At 37.1% G+C, this 17285-nt stretch overlaps 1 protein-coding gene across 1 annotated transcript; it reads left to right on the top strand.

The window, feature by feature from the left end:
- The first annotated feature begins 1692 nt into the window (after positions 1-1692).
- LOC127102922 (secreted RxLR effector protein 161-like) lies at positions 1693-2448 on the top strand. Its single transcript, XM_051040239.1, has one exon. It carries the CDS (start codon positions 1693-1695, stop codon positions 2446-2448), a length of 756 nt encoding a protein of 251 aa, XP_050896196.1.
- Positions 2449-17285: the final 14837 nt, after the last annotated feature.

Here is a 17285-nt window from a genome sequence, read left to right on the forward strand (position 1 = left end):
TTGTTGCATATGGACTTATTTGATCCATCAAGAACAAGAAGCTTCGGAGGTAATGTTATGCTTTAGTTATTGTTGATGATTTCTCTAGATACACTTGGACTTTATTCTTAGTGCAAAAAAATGATGCATTCAAGGCGTTCAAGAAATATGCGAAGCAAATCCAAAATGAGAAATCACTAACTATTGCCTCCATAAGAAGCGACCATGGTGGAGAATTCCAAAATGCCTCCTTCGAAGAGTTTTGCAAAGAACATGGAATCTTTCATAATTTCTAGGCACCAAGGACTCCTCAACAAAATGGAGTGGTGGAGAGAAAGAATAGGTCGCTTGTGGAACTTGCACGAACGATGCTAAGCGACTCAAATCTTCCAAAGTACTTTTGGGCAGATGCGGTAAGCACGACATGCTATGTAAGTAATAGAATTATTATTAAACCTATCTTGAAAAAGACTCCTTATGAACTCTTCAAAGGAAGGAAACCCAACATATCTTACTTTCACATTTTTGGATGCAAATGCTTTGTCCTCAACAATGACAAAGACAATTTAGGTAAGTTTGACGAGAAGTCCGACGAAGGTATATTTATTAGATACTCTCTCACTAGTAAAGCCTATAGAATATATAATAAAAGAACTTTAAAAATTGAAGAATCTATGCATGTTACTTTCGATGAATCTAACCCCTCCAAGGAGGATATTGTTTTGTGTGATGATGATGATGATGATATTGTAGAAGTTCCTCAAATAGATACTTCAAGTGGAAACAATGGTGATCAACCAAAACATCAAGATGAGCAAAAAGCAAATGATAATGATCTACCTAAGGAATGGAGAACTCATCGGGATCATCCAATTGATAAAGTCATTGGTAATATCAGTCAAGGCGTTGCAACTAGATTAAATCTCAAAGATGCATGCTTAAATATGGATTTTGTTTCACAAATTGAACCTTCCAAGGTTGATGAAGCTTTAGGTGACGACCAATGGATAATTGCTATGCAAGAAGAGTTAAACCAATTCGAAAGGAATCAAGTTTGGGAACTTGTCCCTACGTCAACTGATAAACACATCATAGGTACCAGATGGGTGTTTAAGAACAAGCTTGATGAGAATGGTATAATTGTTCGAAACAAAGCAAGATTGGTGGCCCAAGGATACAATCAAGAGGAAGGCATTGATTTTGAAGAAACATTCGATCCAGTTGCAAGGTTAGAAGCTATCCGTTTATTACTTGCTTATGCATGTTCATTAAATTTTCAATTATTTCAAATGGATGTCAAGAGCGCATTCTTGAATGGCTACATCAATGAAGAAGTCTACATCAAAAATTCTTCACATGTTTTCAAATTGAGGAAAGCTCTTTATGGCCTAAAGCAAGCACCTAGAGCATGGTATGATCGTCTCAGCAACTTTCTTTGTGAAAAGGGATTTGAAAAAGGTAAATTTGACAACCTTGTTTATTAAGAAAATTAAAGGTAACATTTTATTGGTTCAAGTCTACGTTGACAAAATCATATTCGGCTCAACAAACAAGGACATGTGTGAAGAATTTTCATCAATGATGCAAGGAGAATTCGAGATGTCCATGACGGGTAAGATGAATTATTTTCTTGGACTTCAAATTAAGCAACTGAAGCATGGCATCTTCATCAACCAATCAAAGTACTGCAAAGAGTTGTTAAAAAGATTCGACATGGATAGTTGCAAGGCAATGTCTACTCCGATGGGATCCAAATCTTATGTTGATCAAGATGAATCAGGTGTTTCAATTGATATAACAAAGTATCGAGGTATGATTGGTTCCTTACTTTATTTGATGGCAAGTCGTCCTGATATTATGTTCAGTGTGTGTCTTTGTGCTCGTTTTCAAGTGAATCCAAAAGAATCACATATCACCGTTGTTAAGAGGATCATGAAGTATCTCAAAGGAACAACAAATGTCGGCCTATGGTATCCTAAAGGTAGTATTTGCAAATTAGTTGGTTATTATGACGCTGATTATGCAGGATGTAAAATTGATCGAAAAAGTAATAGTGGTACATGTCACATCCTTGGAAATGCATTAGTATCGTGGGCTTGCAAGAAACAAGTGTGTGTTGCTCTAAGCACTGCCGAAGCAGAATACATAGAAGCAAGTAGCTGTTACACTCAAATTCTTTGGCTTAAGCAACAACTTGGTGACTACGGACTCGATCTTGGATGCATTCCTCTTCTTTGTGACAACACAAGTGCGATAAACATTACAAAAAATACGGTCATGCACTCAAAAACCAAACATATTGACATTCTACATCATTTTCTTCGTGATCATGTGCTTCAAGGAGACGTAGAAGTCACATTTGTGGATACTCATAATCAACTTGTCGGCATCTTCACAAAACCTTTGGCGCGAGAACCGTTTTACAAAATTCGATGGGAACTTGGGATTCTAAATGAGTGTGATATATAACTCATCAAAATAACATCAAAATTTCAAAGGTACACTCTTTCTTATAATATGTAGTAATTAATAATTTACAGCTCTTAAAAAATGTTTTTATTATGATAAGTATGCTTGTTTATGTGTTAATTTAAGTATTCTTCAAAAAAAAAATTGGTGTCAATCGATTGATGGTAGGGTGTCAATCGATTGGTCCCTCTTAATTTCTCAAATTTTATTTTACAAAAAGTTCTTACAATCGATTACATCTTTGAATCAATCGATTGGTTCCCTATTTTTTTAATTTTTATAAATTTGTTTTCAACCAATCGATTGTATCTCTAACATCAATCGATTGGTCCCCGTTATTTTTCAAGTTTTTCACCATACCAATCGATTGGTCCTTACATGTCAATCGATTGGTCCATTCAATTTTTTGTTTTATATGTTCAGCATGTGCATGATTCCTTTCCAATTTTCTCCTCTCTTTAATTATTGCCATGTGATTTCTGATTTCATTTACTGATACACTCTTCATATTGCATTTACTATTATTTTGTCTTTTACCTCTTTTTTCTCCTATTCCTTCTCCTTTTCCTATTTTCAAGTAAATTTCATTTAACAAGATTCTCCGATTCTTTATGTCACTTTATTTCCTTTCATTGCTTTTTATTTTTCTTGGTCCAACCACTTAATTCTCATTACTACACTCCACCACCATAAAACCACATCTCTCCTCAAGCAACAATTCAGCATTCACACGTCTATTCACTTTTCTTCAAAGGTTTTTGCTTCATCTCTTGATTCTCACTCCAAGCAACTTTCATGGCATCTCAACTTTCATCCAAAGGAAAAGGCAAAGGCAAGGCTTCTAGTTCTAGAGGCCCCCTAGATTTATCAAGACTTTTCACTACAAAAGGAAAGGTATGAGACTTATTTCTTCCAAAAGAAAATCATGAAGCCTAAGTATAGTACTTTCGTTTCTTTTCCTGATGATGTGTTTACCTTTCCTACTGTCTTTGAGGAATTGGGTTTGAGTGACCTCATTGGTTACAATACAAATTTTTACCCTGAATTGGTTAAGGTGTTCTACTCCAACATGGTGAAGAAGAAAGGGAAATTAACATCTGTGGTGAAGGGAGTCCTAATCTCCTTAACTGCATCTGATATATGTGCTATTTTTGAAAATCCTACGGTGGTCACAAATTTGTTGGGACAAATGCTCCCTAGGAAAACTATAGCAAACATGTTTTTTACTATAGTTTGAGTCGGTTGTCCAAGCATCAGTTTTATAACAAGAGGAAAAAGTGTTTTGGAGGAGATAACCCGAAGCGTGTCTACTGGTCCCCAGCAAAGTTTTCTATTTATGATAGGATGTTACACTATTTTCTGGTATATGTTATTGTGCCTAGATTTTCCAATCACTGCACTATAACAGATCCGGAAATGATGCTCCTATATGCCACCAAAACTCATTTCCATGTTGATTGGGGACATACAATTCTGTCACATATGCTGTCTCATGAAGAACATGCCGAGGGTCTACCATATGCTCATTTCTTGACCAATTTTTTTCGAGATTTCAACATTAACCTGGAAAATGAGATGTGCTTCTCAATGGAAAAACCTTCTTTCGTGATAAGTATCAAGCAAGTAAATAGGAAGATGGGAGTCATTTTCAATCAACGGACTCATGAGATAAAATACCTGGATAATGCAGATGAAGAACCTCAACAAGAAGCCCACAGTGATGATGAGTTTAACCCGCCTACAGAAGCTTAATCGGATCAACCTTCCAACCAAATGATAATGGACTATCTGCAAGGATTTCACACGAATGTTATGACAGAGATTGGTCATTTATCATCGAGAATGGATCGTTGGGAGTTGTCTCAACCTGGTTTTCAAGGTAGTGGTTATCAAGGTGGTGGTAATCAAGGTGGTGGCTATCAAGGTGGTGGGTCTAATGATGGGAACAACAATCAGTGATTGGATATCTTATGGTGTTTTATGACTTTGTTATGTTTTAATTCTGTTTTTTTATCATCCTTGTTTTATGTTCTGCATGACTTATTGGGTTCTTTATGTTGTAATATTTAGACATCGTTTGTATGGTTTAATGCTTACTTATCTCTTAGATTTTATTGTGTCTCTTTTCCCTTCTTTTTGATTATGACAAAGGGGGAGAAGATGTTTGCATATGTGTTTTGCTTGTGTTGCTTAATGCAGGGGGAGTTTTGTATGTGATCATTTCTAAGAAGATAGAGGGGGTATGGGTTCAAGCTTCAAATTGCCTGTCATCATCAAAAAGGGGGAGAATGTGAAGACAAGTTTCCTACAAGATTTTGATGAAGACAACATATCAAAATCTCCATAACAAAAGAATGGAAAAAGAAGATCATTTCCATATTGCTCAAGTTTTTCATGGATCTAGTAAAGGTATATGGAATTCTTGACAATATACTCCTGGTGCTCAAAAGTTCTATCATGCATTAATATGATCATTCTAAACTTTTTCTATCATGATTATTTATTTTAAAATGATGTTTAAAAATTGCATGTTCAAAAGTTTTTTAACTTAGAAATTTTTTCAATGTTTTGGATGTCAATCGATTGATGCCATACTACAATCGATTGATCAAACTTTTTTTTTTAGAATTTTTTCGTTTTTAAAGCTGGATTAATCGATTGGTGTTGTATGTCAATCGATTAATCCTAGTGTATGTTTTCAATATTTTGCTTATGTCAATCGATTGGTTATGTGTGTCAATCGATTGATGCTGGAATTTTTTTGAAAAATCGGAAAAATATTTCACCATTCTTTGCACCAATTCATCATGACTCTTCATGGCAAAAACTTGCATCTCTTCATCATCAAATCTCTGATTTCCATTCTAACCATTGCCATGTTATGATTGAAGGGATGCATTCATACTATAAATAATCCTTATATTTTCATTACAAAATTCACCTCTTTCAAATCAATTTGCAAAATCTCTATACATTCATTTTCATCTATTTTTCATATTAAGATACTTTTGAAAAAGAATTTTCATATTATTTTCTTCAAAAGTACTCTTGAGCACTTAGAGATTATTTTGTTTTGAACTTTCATATTGAAAGAGAAGAAGATTCTAATAAATTGATTAAAGTTTTATCCAATACAAATATTCATATATTCATTCAATTACTATGTAAAATCCTAAGTACCAAGGATTGTTTGGTTTTAGGTGTATTGCTTATTATCCAGGATTGTTGGATATAAGTGTCAAGAAAAGGAAGGATTGTGTTCTTTTCTTGTAAGTTAAGTGTTCAAGAGGATTATTCTTGATCATTTAGTTAGAGGCTTGCTTTAGGAGATCTAACAATAATAAAATCTCTTACACATTGTAAGAGGACTAGAGTACTCTCAAGTTGTGAAGGGAAGCAGTATAATTCCTGGTGTTCTTTACTTTTCGTTCTTTACCGCTTTCAATATTATACCAATCCAGAAAAGAAAAGAAACTTTATGCATAAAATCTGAATAAATTTCTAAAGTCCTAATTCACTTCCCCCCTTAGGCTCATTCCTAACTTACAAATTGCGCTTTCACAAGCCAATTGATCTTTTTGCTGACTCCATGCTTGAATTCCTAATGCACCCCCTCTCTGGAATGAGCGTTGATGCGTTTTGGGCTCAGAGGCCCATTTCCAATTTACTACAAGCACCCTCTGTTGGATTGCTGGGAGTTTGTTAAGTGATACTGTAGCGGTGTATTCGTCGCTATATGATCTATCGATTAAATCATAAGCTAAGAGATACGTTGAAAATTTTCGAGTCGCCACCGCACTTTTATTTATCCAAAGGACTGGCTAAAAAGCGAACAAAAGCCTAAGAAGTTTTACACGTAGAAAACTAATAAAAAGATCAGAGATTCTGGGTAAGGGGTAAATTACGCAATGGGAAGGTGTTAGGCACCCACTACGTCCTAGGTACTCCTAGGGAGCCCTTTTCACACTTGTTATGCAAAATTATTATTTGTTATGACAAAAATGTTGTGCAAACATGATTGGGATGATGAGAAAAGAATATACAAGTTTTATTATTTATTGGGTTATTGGGTTCGAACGGATGAACCCGTTGCCTACGTACCTTCCATCAAAGGTAAGGATCAGAACGCCGTAGTTCGGCTAAAAGATTTCCAAAAGTGGGTTAGGTTCAATTTTAAACACAAACCCTAGGTCTTACGTTATCCACGGGAGAAAACTCAACCTTATACAAACAACAACGTCCACCATGTGAGAACAGCTTCAACTGGCCAGAGAGGGGTTAACCCTATAATAGGCGAGGAAGACTTACAATTCAATCACTAAAGACAGAAGGTGAGATTAACATCAACCACTAAGATAAATCAAACCTATAGCTCATGTATGAAAAGATTACTGGACAAAGCCAAAACAAGTGAATGGGTGGAGTTACTGATTATGATTATGAAAATGAAGTCAAAGTATAATTAAGATCAATTCAAATAAGTATATGAAATGGAGTTTGAAAAAAAGGTCAAGGACTTGAGTCCAGGTTTTTTAGTTAGAAAAACATGAAAATGTTTGCACAACACTTATGTCAAGTTTGAAATCAAAGTGTGAAGAGTCTAGGACATAATGAATGATGAATGGATGAAGGATGGATAGTAAAACTTCTTAGGAGGTTCACCTCTTGAAATCATATAGCAGATGATTCAAGTGTGTCCTTTGGAATGGCAAATAACAAACAAACAAAAAGAAAGATGGATATCGGATGCCAATCAATGGTCTTATACCAATCTCCTAAAACAAAACGGGATATCAGAAGCCACTCAATGGTCTTACACTAATCTCCACAGGCAAAGAAATAAAAGCGGATACCGGATACCAATAAATGGATTTACACCAGTCTCCTAAAACAGAAATGGATATCAGATGCCACTCAATGGACTTACACCGATCTCCTCAAAAGAAAAACAAGAATGAAATAGGAAGTCAACTGCCAATCTATCTGGGCTTAGGTTAACTCCACAGTATGCTCACAGGAAATCCAATGCCACATCACAGGGACTTACAATGGATCCTCACATACAAGAACAAAAGCAACAGTATGGTCACAGGAATGCAAATGCCAACTTACAGGGACTTATAATTGCAACCTCACATACAAATCAAACAGATCACATTATGATCACAGGACAACAGATGCCAACTTACCGGGACTTATAACTGTATCCTCACATACAAATCAAACAGATCAAATTATGATCACAGGATAACAGATGCCAACTTACAGGGACTTATAACTGTATCCTCACATACACACAGATAAACAGGAGATATGAGTGACCAATGAGGTCTTGCACTCTATCCTTCCATATCACAGGAGCAAATGCCAAAGCAATGGACTTACAATTGTCCTCAATGGGCAAACAACAATGATAGCATCACAAAGCAAATGAGATGATCATGCATTAATGGCAATTGATGATGATGATAAATGCATAGCATACAGGCAAGCAAGTGCACATGAAGCAATCAATCAAGCAATGAATAACAAACAGCACACTCTATAGCCAAACAAATGGGGGGCTCACACAAGAGGGTTTGACTTTAACAGTCCACTGTAATGGGTGAAGGTTGCTCTTAACCTGGCCATTGAGGGGCTCAGGTGAAGCAGATGAAAAGGAGATGAGGAGTATGCCTCATTGCTTCTATCTCATATCAGAGAGAGCATCAAAGAAAGTGTGGGAGTTCAGAAAGTAGGAACTCTCTCCACATTATTGACTCGATTAGATCTTGGGTATTTATCTCATTGCTTCAACCAGGTACTGGGAGCAAAGAGAGGACACACTGAATAGTGGGGGATAGATTACTTATCCCTACCTTCCACCAATTGCCTTACTCGAAGGACTTTTCCTGCTTAGGACAAAATTAAACAAACACAGGCATTGCCTCTTAAGGAGGACTTCAGACAGTTTGCCCGGTCAAATAACAGACCGGGTCTCCAGACTACATGAAGAAGAAGTATTTATACCTCAAAGCAAATGCTAAAAAGCAAAGCAAGCAATCAAGTTCAAAGAACTTAGGCAACTAAAGTACCTGAAAAAGTCAAACTCATTAGTAAACAAGTCAACAATCAAAAGCAAAAGGAAATGAACCAATGGTCACACAGAGGGACCAATTGTGCAAGGCACAAAGACTCAAGCATATGAGTCACCTACAAAACAAAGGTTAGCACATCATATAATTCAACTCAAACAAATATTTGAATGATCCTCAAGGCATTGGTGCTTAACCTGAAACAGACAGCTCAATTGTAAGCTTACAAGACCACTAGGACTAGCCTAGGGTCAAAGATGAAAGAAAAAGTCAAGGCAGCAAGGCAAAGTCAACCCAAACCAAATCTAAACATTCAAGAAGCATTCTCAATTGGATTCATAATTATATTATGCATCATGGTCATTTCATATGCAAAAGGATGCAAAGCATAGCAAAGGAAGCATACAAAAGTCAACAGCAAAGACTTCATTCAAAAGTCAACTCAAACATTTTCAAAAATCATGAAATAAATCACACTCAATCCTAACATCTAACATGGTATACATGTAAAATTTCATTGCATTTGGATGAGAGGAAGGCAGTCAAGTAAAATCATGAAGTCAAATCAAATTCAAGCAAGCATGGTGAAAGTCAACAAGCATAGGTCAACTTCAAAAAATCATATCAATTTGAAAACAGAAGAGAAATGAATGAGATTAACACCAATGCAAAGCTTGAGATGTCTAGTCATCACATATGAAATTTCATGGTCATACAATAAGATATGAGAATTTCACAAAAGATTTGGCAAGGCATAGCATAAAAAGTCAACAAATGACCACATATGAAAGAAAATTCTCAATCAAATGGGAAACAGCAAGATTAATTCCAAGAAAATTCATACATCAATTAGACATGTAAGGGATCATTCATGCAAGATTTGGGGTCATTTGGATGTAGGGAAGTGTGTGAACAAAAATTGTGAAAATGCATGATCATGGTATAGCACCAAATGCAACACACAACTTCAAAAAATCAAAGTTCACAAACCACAAATGGGAAATGCACAAAGTCTATATGGAAATGAAGGTCAAAGTGTCTAGTTTTACCACAAAAAATTTCAAGGGCATTGGATATAACATGAGTATTTCACAAAAGGAATGGAACAATGTATCATTTATGCACACATGTGAAGAAAATAATTATCATTAAAAATCCAACCAATGGAAAAATAATTAAAAATCACAATAAAATTCTAGACTCATTTGTGATCATGTGTAAAAAATTTCATAATTTTTGGATGAAATGTGAATGAGAAATAAATTTGTGAAGTTGGTGAAATTATGGGTGAAAACATGAACAAAAGCAAAACAAATGGTCAACACAAGGGTCAACCGTGGCATTGTGGTAATATCAGGCTCATTAACCAAAACTGCAGCGTTTTGGGGGGAGGGAACGAAATGTTCCTATTGGCTCTCAGCCAATGGAACAGTGCACAGCCAAAGATTCAAAAGCTGGGTTCCAAAACCCTAGGATTTAACAGCATACACCAAGCAATGCAAGCAAACAGCATGAATTTTCAAACAACATGATTCCATGAACAGAAACAACCAGCATCAAACCAACGAGCAGGGCCATGAAATCTTCATTAAGCAACAACAACCAACAAACAGAATATGAAACAAAGTGAATTCTGGACATGGAAGTTTTGCAAGACAGCAGTATGATATCATCATCAAAATCATGGTTTATTAACAGCATGGCCAAGGCATTAGGTTCTCATAGTAAGCAAACCAACAACAGCACATCATTCAGCTATACACAAGCATGATCATGGGAAAAAAAATCTGGTGCAGGGTAGGTTTCACACAGCAACAGGGTATGCATTACTTTCAGCATATCCAGACAACTATAACACATACACATTCATGCAAAAATCCTGGACAGGACAAGTATTTTAACAGCAGCATACCATCATCCTCATTCAAACAGCAAATAAGCAACAGCATGGATTTAGCAGCAACAGCAAAATGGTAGTGGCTCATGTAATTAAAACAGACAACAGCAGTCAATATTCATCATCATCATGTAATTATCATAACAGCATCAAGCAAGCAGCAATAGTCATGATCATCATCGAGCCAAACAAAACAACAGCAATGTAGCATAGCATAACAGCATTCATCATCATCATGTTATCGAACAAAACAAACAACAGCCAATGGTCATGGTATCAAGTTCATCATCAATTCAAACAGAATAAACAACATCACACAACAGCATGAATATTTTTCGCATGGATCTTTTGGCATGGCATAAGGTGTTCATCATTATCCAAACAAAATAACCAACAGCACACAAAAGCAATGGCATTCAAAGTTCTGGGCGAAGTTCTTGTAGCTAGGGTTTGGCAGCAATGGTATTCATCATCATGCTTCATGTTTATGGTTCATCAACATGCCAAAATTCGAGCAAAACACACAATGGCAGGGCAAGCAGCATGATACCATCATCATTCAAACAGCAGACCAAATAACAGCATGGTATTAACAGCATGTGTTCATCAGCATCACATCAAACTAAACAACAGTACATGACAGCAATAATCATACCATAAACCAGCACCCATATCCAAATACAACAAACAACAGCATGTTAATTTTATGAACAAGTTTAAAGTTTTCAACCAGCAAGGCATTTTATGTAATCCACAAACATGATTTCAACCAAGCATCAAGCAAAACGTGACTCAACTAAACCACACAACAGCATCATCTTCTCATGATCTCAATCATTGAACAAACAATCGAAACAAGCAAATCACATAACAGGATCTAAACAGCATGGTTCTATGATTTGAGAAGCAACAGCATTCATCACTTTATCACAACAGCAATGACCAACAGCATAAACAACAATAACAGGCCACAGCATGAAAAAAAATATTGGACAGTTTGAGGTTTAATAGCATGGTTAGCAGCATAGCATTGACAATGTGTAGCAACAGGCAATCAACAGCATACAGCACAATCAAAATGGATTTTTTAGGACAATGTTCATAAGGCTCAAAACAAGCAGGGCAAGCTTCATCATCAACATACATTCTCGACCAAACTCAAGAGACATGGCAGTTAGCAAGGCAATAACAAAGTTCATGTAATGTCCAAAGCATCCCTAAACCAAACATAACTAACACAGCTCACATGGATTTCTGGAGGAAAGTATAAGGGGTGCAAACAGCAGCAGGCATATTCATTATCAACAACAAATAAACATCAGCCAACAGCAAAACAAAACATTAATCAAGGGAGAAATCTGAGCATGGTAGGTTCATGTAACAGCAGGGCATTCAATCCACCTTCATGGTTCAAAATCGACATGAACAAATGAAAATCAAACCAACAAATCCCATACAGCATGGCAGGTATTTACATCATGCAACATCAGATGGTCATAACCAAACACAACAAACATAATCAAAGGAAGATCCTGGGCATGGTAATAGTTTAAGCAACAGGAACATATATCCAACACTATGAGCTCGAGAAATTTCATATGTCCAGAAATTAAAATCAACCATGCTAATAGCATCAATGAAGCTAACCTAATCATAATCCAAGCATAGTTTGTGGTAAAACAACATCAGTCAAGCAAATCGATGGAAAGTATTTTTGGATGCAGAAATGTAAACTTAGATTTCTCCTTCATGTCACAACCATTTTGAGTGATTCAACTTGCATTCAATCCAGCATTCAAAGATCTTTCATATGCATAGCAGGGCATGGAGAAAGAAGGTACTCGAAAACTTACTTGTTTTTGAAGCAAGTTGTGAAACAGTGATGTTTTTGATGATAGGAGTGCAAACAGCTGACCCTTGTGCTTGGCAATGAAGGATACTTGGTGTAGACAAGCTCAAGAACACTTGGAGCTCTTCAAATCTCATCTTGCCATTAAAGGTCCTTTGTAAAACAGAGCTTGAAAATGTTGGTCCAGCTAGGATTTTTCAATTGGAAAGCAGTCTACAATGATGATGGATGATGAAGAAAGCCAAGAAAGCTCGAGGGTTTACAGCTTTTTGCAGAAAATCTCAGTCAAGCAAAAATGCAAGATGAGAGAGTAAGAGTATTTTCTGTGTGGTGGCTGTCAAAATTAGGGTTGGAAATGCAGAAATGAAGTTTAAATATGGTCTGCTTTTGGTCCTTTAATGATGTGTTAAGCTGGTTTATGCTAAATGATACGATTTGCAATTTTGCTAATTTGTACCAAAGTGGAATGGAGGGTGTGTGCTGCTGCGAATTGGGCCTGTGAAATGCTGCAGAATGACAACCTGTTTTGCTGTTTGTAGTGGTACATGTACTGCTGTACTGATTTTGTTCAAATGAAGCCAATTGCCAATTTTGTCCATTTTGCATTTTGTCCAAAAATGATGGCATAAGGGTGAAATGATGGTGGTTTAAGACTTTGAGCAAGTTTCAAATAGGATGTGAAACATTTCCCAATTGGCAAAATGATGAAAAAGTCCATAAATCAAAAAGTCAAAGTTTGGTCAAACTTTGATTTTAAATGCAAAAGGTCCAAAAATGCCATTTTGAATGGTAGGGTTTTAGGTCATGAAATTTATATTTTTGGAAAGAGGATGAAAAATGTGATGTGTAGGAAAAAACCCCACCAAATTTGGCCTTATGGTTTGAGAGTTATGGCTTGTTGAAGTTCAAAATTTGGTGAAAATGATTTGATCATATCTTGACAACCACACATGGGATTTTGATGTTCTAGGACTTTTTGAAAATGGGAAGACAAGATCTTCAACTTTCATGTTGGGCAAAAATTCATTTGAAGCTTGTATCATGATGTAAGTTTAAGATCAAGAAGTTTCCATTTTTGGCAGTTGAAATTACAGGTCCACTTTCTATTTCTGGAAAATTTCTGATTGACTTGATTTTCTTCCATGATGAGGTTGAACATGATAGATGAGGCTTATACAAGCATGAATGAGCTCCTTCAAATCAATTCTATCCATTAAATCCCTGATTAAATCCACAGTTGACCAAGTTTGACTTTTCTAGGGTTTTGGACTGACTGATCTTCTTCTGATGAATTCCAAACCCTGATTCCTTGAGAACTTGTTTTCAAATGATGTCCCAAGACATATGAACTTTTGATTATTGATCATGGTGCCCAAATTCTGCAAGAATGGTCACCATCCATTGCTTTGACTGATCAATGACTGACTTTGACCTAATTTCTGATGATTGCTTCAACTGCAAGCAACAAGGTTAGACTGACAATATTTTTTGCACTTTTTGAATAATAAACATATGAAAGCAAAGATATACAAATGCAAAGTATGCTTGGTGATCAAGAAAACAAACCTACAAGGCAATCTACCCACTAAGAGGGGACAAAGGCATGCAATGATCCTTGAGGCCATGATATGAATGATATGGGCCATGAGGGATCTTAGGGCCAAAATTGGGGTCTTACAGATGCCCCTATTTAAGGTCATTCTAGCCGGAGAAGTGAAGTTTAGAAATCTTCATCTCGACGCGGTAGAATGGACTTAAATAACAGTAATGAGACAAATTTTGGTCCCTAAGAGACCTCATGATGCAAATGTATGCATGCAAAAGACACAAATTCTGTGGGGAATATAATTCACACAGAAGAAAAGACAATCCATCGGAGTAGTATACTCACCAGGAACAGAGACTCTAACAAGACTCTATGGGGATAATAAAAGAAAAAGAAATGTGTGAACAATACACGACTCTAAACTGGGGAAAATAAAACTGACATAACGTGAACAAGACACGACTCTGATTAGGAAAACAGAAAACAGACAGGAGAACTCACTGGGGAGTGAAGAACTCACACTGGGAAGAGAATTCCAAATGGAAAATAAATCCATTGGAGAGACACCAGCTGACTCCTGGAGAAGCAAAAGAAAACTCCACTGAGGGAAGCAACAAAGAAATGAGATGTTACCGGGCATACGGGTAACAAACTCAGGGAAATCTGACTCCACAGGGGGGACCGAGGTCATAATAGGGAGCAGAAAGGAGGGAACACCAAGGATACCGGTTACTGGGTATATAATAGGTGACCAACCAAAGCGCGAATTGGATTTCACTTCAAAAACACTCATCATCCTGAAGAGAGCTAGAAAAGCAAACTGGTTTATAGGATGGATATTCAATTCCACAAGGAAAATGAATCTTACTCTGAGGGGAAAACAATCAAAAGATTGACTCAAGAGCACACGAGATATAATATCCATTACCGTCAGAACGTGGATAGAATACTCAGATGAGACATATTATTCATTACCGGCAGACCGTGAATAACATACTCGAAAGGAAAATTATCCTGAACCGGTTACTGGGTTGTTTATAGGATAAAATCCGAAGACGTGAATTGGTTTTCACTTCCAAAACACTCATCATCCGAAAGGAGGGCTTGAAAAAGCAAATCGACTTACAGGATGGACATTCGAATCCACAACGGGAAAACGAATCTTACTCAACTGGGGACACAAACCCAAAGAGTGCATGAGATATAATATCCATTACCGGCAGACCGTGGATAAGAATACTCGCATGAGATATATTATCTATTACCGTCAGAACGTAGATAATAAACTCGCATGGTAAGAAACACCAGAGATACCGGTTACTGGGCATATAATAGGTGATCTACCGAAATGTGAATTGGTTTTCACTTCCAAAACACTCATCATCCAAAACACAAACTGGTTAAGGGATGGATATTCGATTCTACAAAGAATACGAATCTTGCTCAGTTGGGGAAAATCAAACAAAGGATTCCAACTAAAGAGCACATGAGATATATTATTCATTACCGGCAGACCGTGAATAATACACTCGAAAGGAAAAGACACCAAAGATACCGGTTACTGGGTATATAATAGGTGACTAACCAAAAAAGAGAGACGATCGATACCAAGCATCCGGGTAAACGAAAGATAACTCAAAGGATAAATTGCAAGCATCCGGCAACTATCCAACAACAAGAATATTCGACTCCACAAAGGGAAATAACGAATCTTACTCGACTGGGGAAACACAAAAGGCTTCGACCGAAGAGTGCATGAGATATATTATTCATTACCGGCAGACCGTGAATAATATACTCGCATGGAAGACTATCCACAACCGGTTACTGGGTTAATAAAGGATAAATCAACCGAAAAGAAAGGCATCGGGATACCAAACTAGGTATATAATGATAACCAATCAAAAGGAGCAACAGACATTACCAACAAAAAGGGTAAATGAAAGGCGATCTGCTGAGGATAAATTGCGAGCATCCGGCAATTATCGACAGAAGACTAGCTGGGGATACATTGATAAACAAACAATGATCCGGGGAACAAATCACTAGCATACGGTGAAAAGACCCACTGGGGATAAAATTGCTAGCATACGGCAATTATCCACAAAAGACTTGCTGAGGATATAAGTGCTGATCTGGGCAACTTACACAAGCAAAAGGAACATCGTCATCAAATATTGAATGAAGATAACCACAAAATTAGGGTTTACATCTACCGAATACGGGGTAGAAGACCAACAACTCCGCGTGGGGATAGAACAAATCACAAATCCGCACGGGAAACCGAAATAGGGTTTATAACAAACCACAAACTGCTGAAGAGCAGGAAAATAGGATTTTACAACTACCAATATACGGGTAGAAAACCAAAAAATCTGGCTGGAGAATAAAAGGTGTATAACCACAAATTCTGTTAAGAAAGCCAGGAAAGATAGGACTTATAACTACCGGTTACTGGGTAGAGGCCCAAAAACATTCTGCTGGGGAACAACCCACTGGGAAGCACAAGACATCTGACAAATAGTCGATTCGGGAACGATCCGAAAAGACAGACTGAATCAAGACACGTCTTAATGAGGATATAACTCAAATAGGAAAATCCATCCCAATATATGTGTTGGGAGGAAACGGAAGAAACCGTCATCCACGAGGATATATCTCGGTGGGGAACTGCAGAAGGAAAGACATCATTTTCTGCTTATGGGGTTGACTCTATATGGAGAGATTTATAACACCCGACATCTGCTTGGGGAGATCTGTAAAGAAGATCTGTATCACCATAGCAGGAGACACGACAAACAAAAGATATATGGCAGGAAATGCAACATGAATATCTGAATGTTTACGAATATGCATGAATATGCGTAATTTATGTTTGGTGAATGCTGACAAAACAGACAATTCTAACACAAACAGGTTCAGGAGCAAACGTCCGGTATTATACTTCCAGGGGAAAAACCAGCTGGAGAGCCAATCTGCGGAGATCTACATGCTGTAAAGCAAAGATCTGCGGGTACTGCTGAAGAAGCAGCGAATCAGAGATATCAGGAAACAACCCGAAACAGGGTACAGAAAGTCACAACGGGCGAAACGGCCACCAAGACGCATCTGTAGGGGAACAAGAGAAGTCCCAAAGCATCTGCAGGGGATCCCAGTGTTAACTGAGAAACAAAAAGTGCGTTGCATAAGCACGAACTGCGGTAGAAGCAAATCTACACAACTCCACCGGGAGAACGACCCACTGAGGGAGAATGATGTCATCCAAATAGAATCTAACTGCATAAGCAACTCTATTGGGGAAAATCTGTCGGCTACTCTCTTAGGAATGAACCACTGAGGGAGGACAGATCAAATTAATAGATTCTGCAACGAACCGCTTCACTTGGGGAGAAAACACATAGCAAACTGATCACAACACGTAGATTCTGCAATATAAGCCACTCTACTGGGGATCACAAACAGTCAGGAAAA

This window comes from Lathyrus oleraceus, chromosome 7 (genome assembly GCF_024323335.1).
Source record: "Lathyrus oleraceus cultivar Zhongwan6 chromosome 7, CAAS_Psat_ZW6_1.0, whole genome shotgun sequence".
In the NCBI taxonomy this organism is placed as follows: domain Eukaryota; kingdom Viridiplantae; phylum Streptophyta; class Magnoliopsida; order Fabales; family Fabaceae; genus Lathyrus; species Lathyrus oleraceus.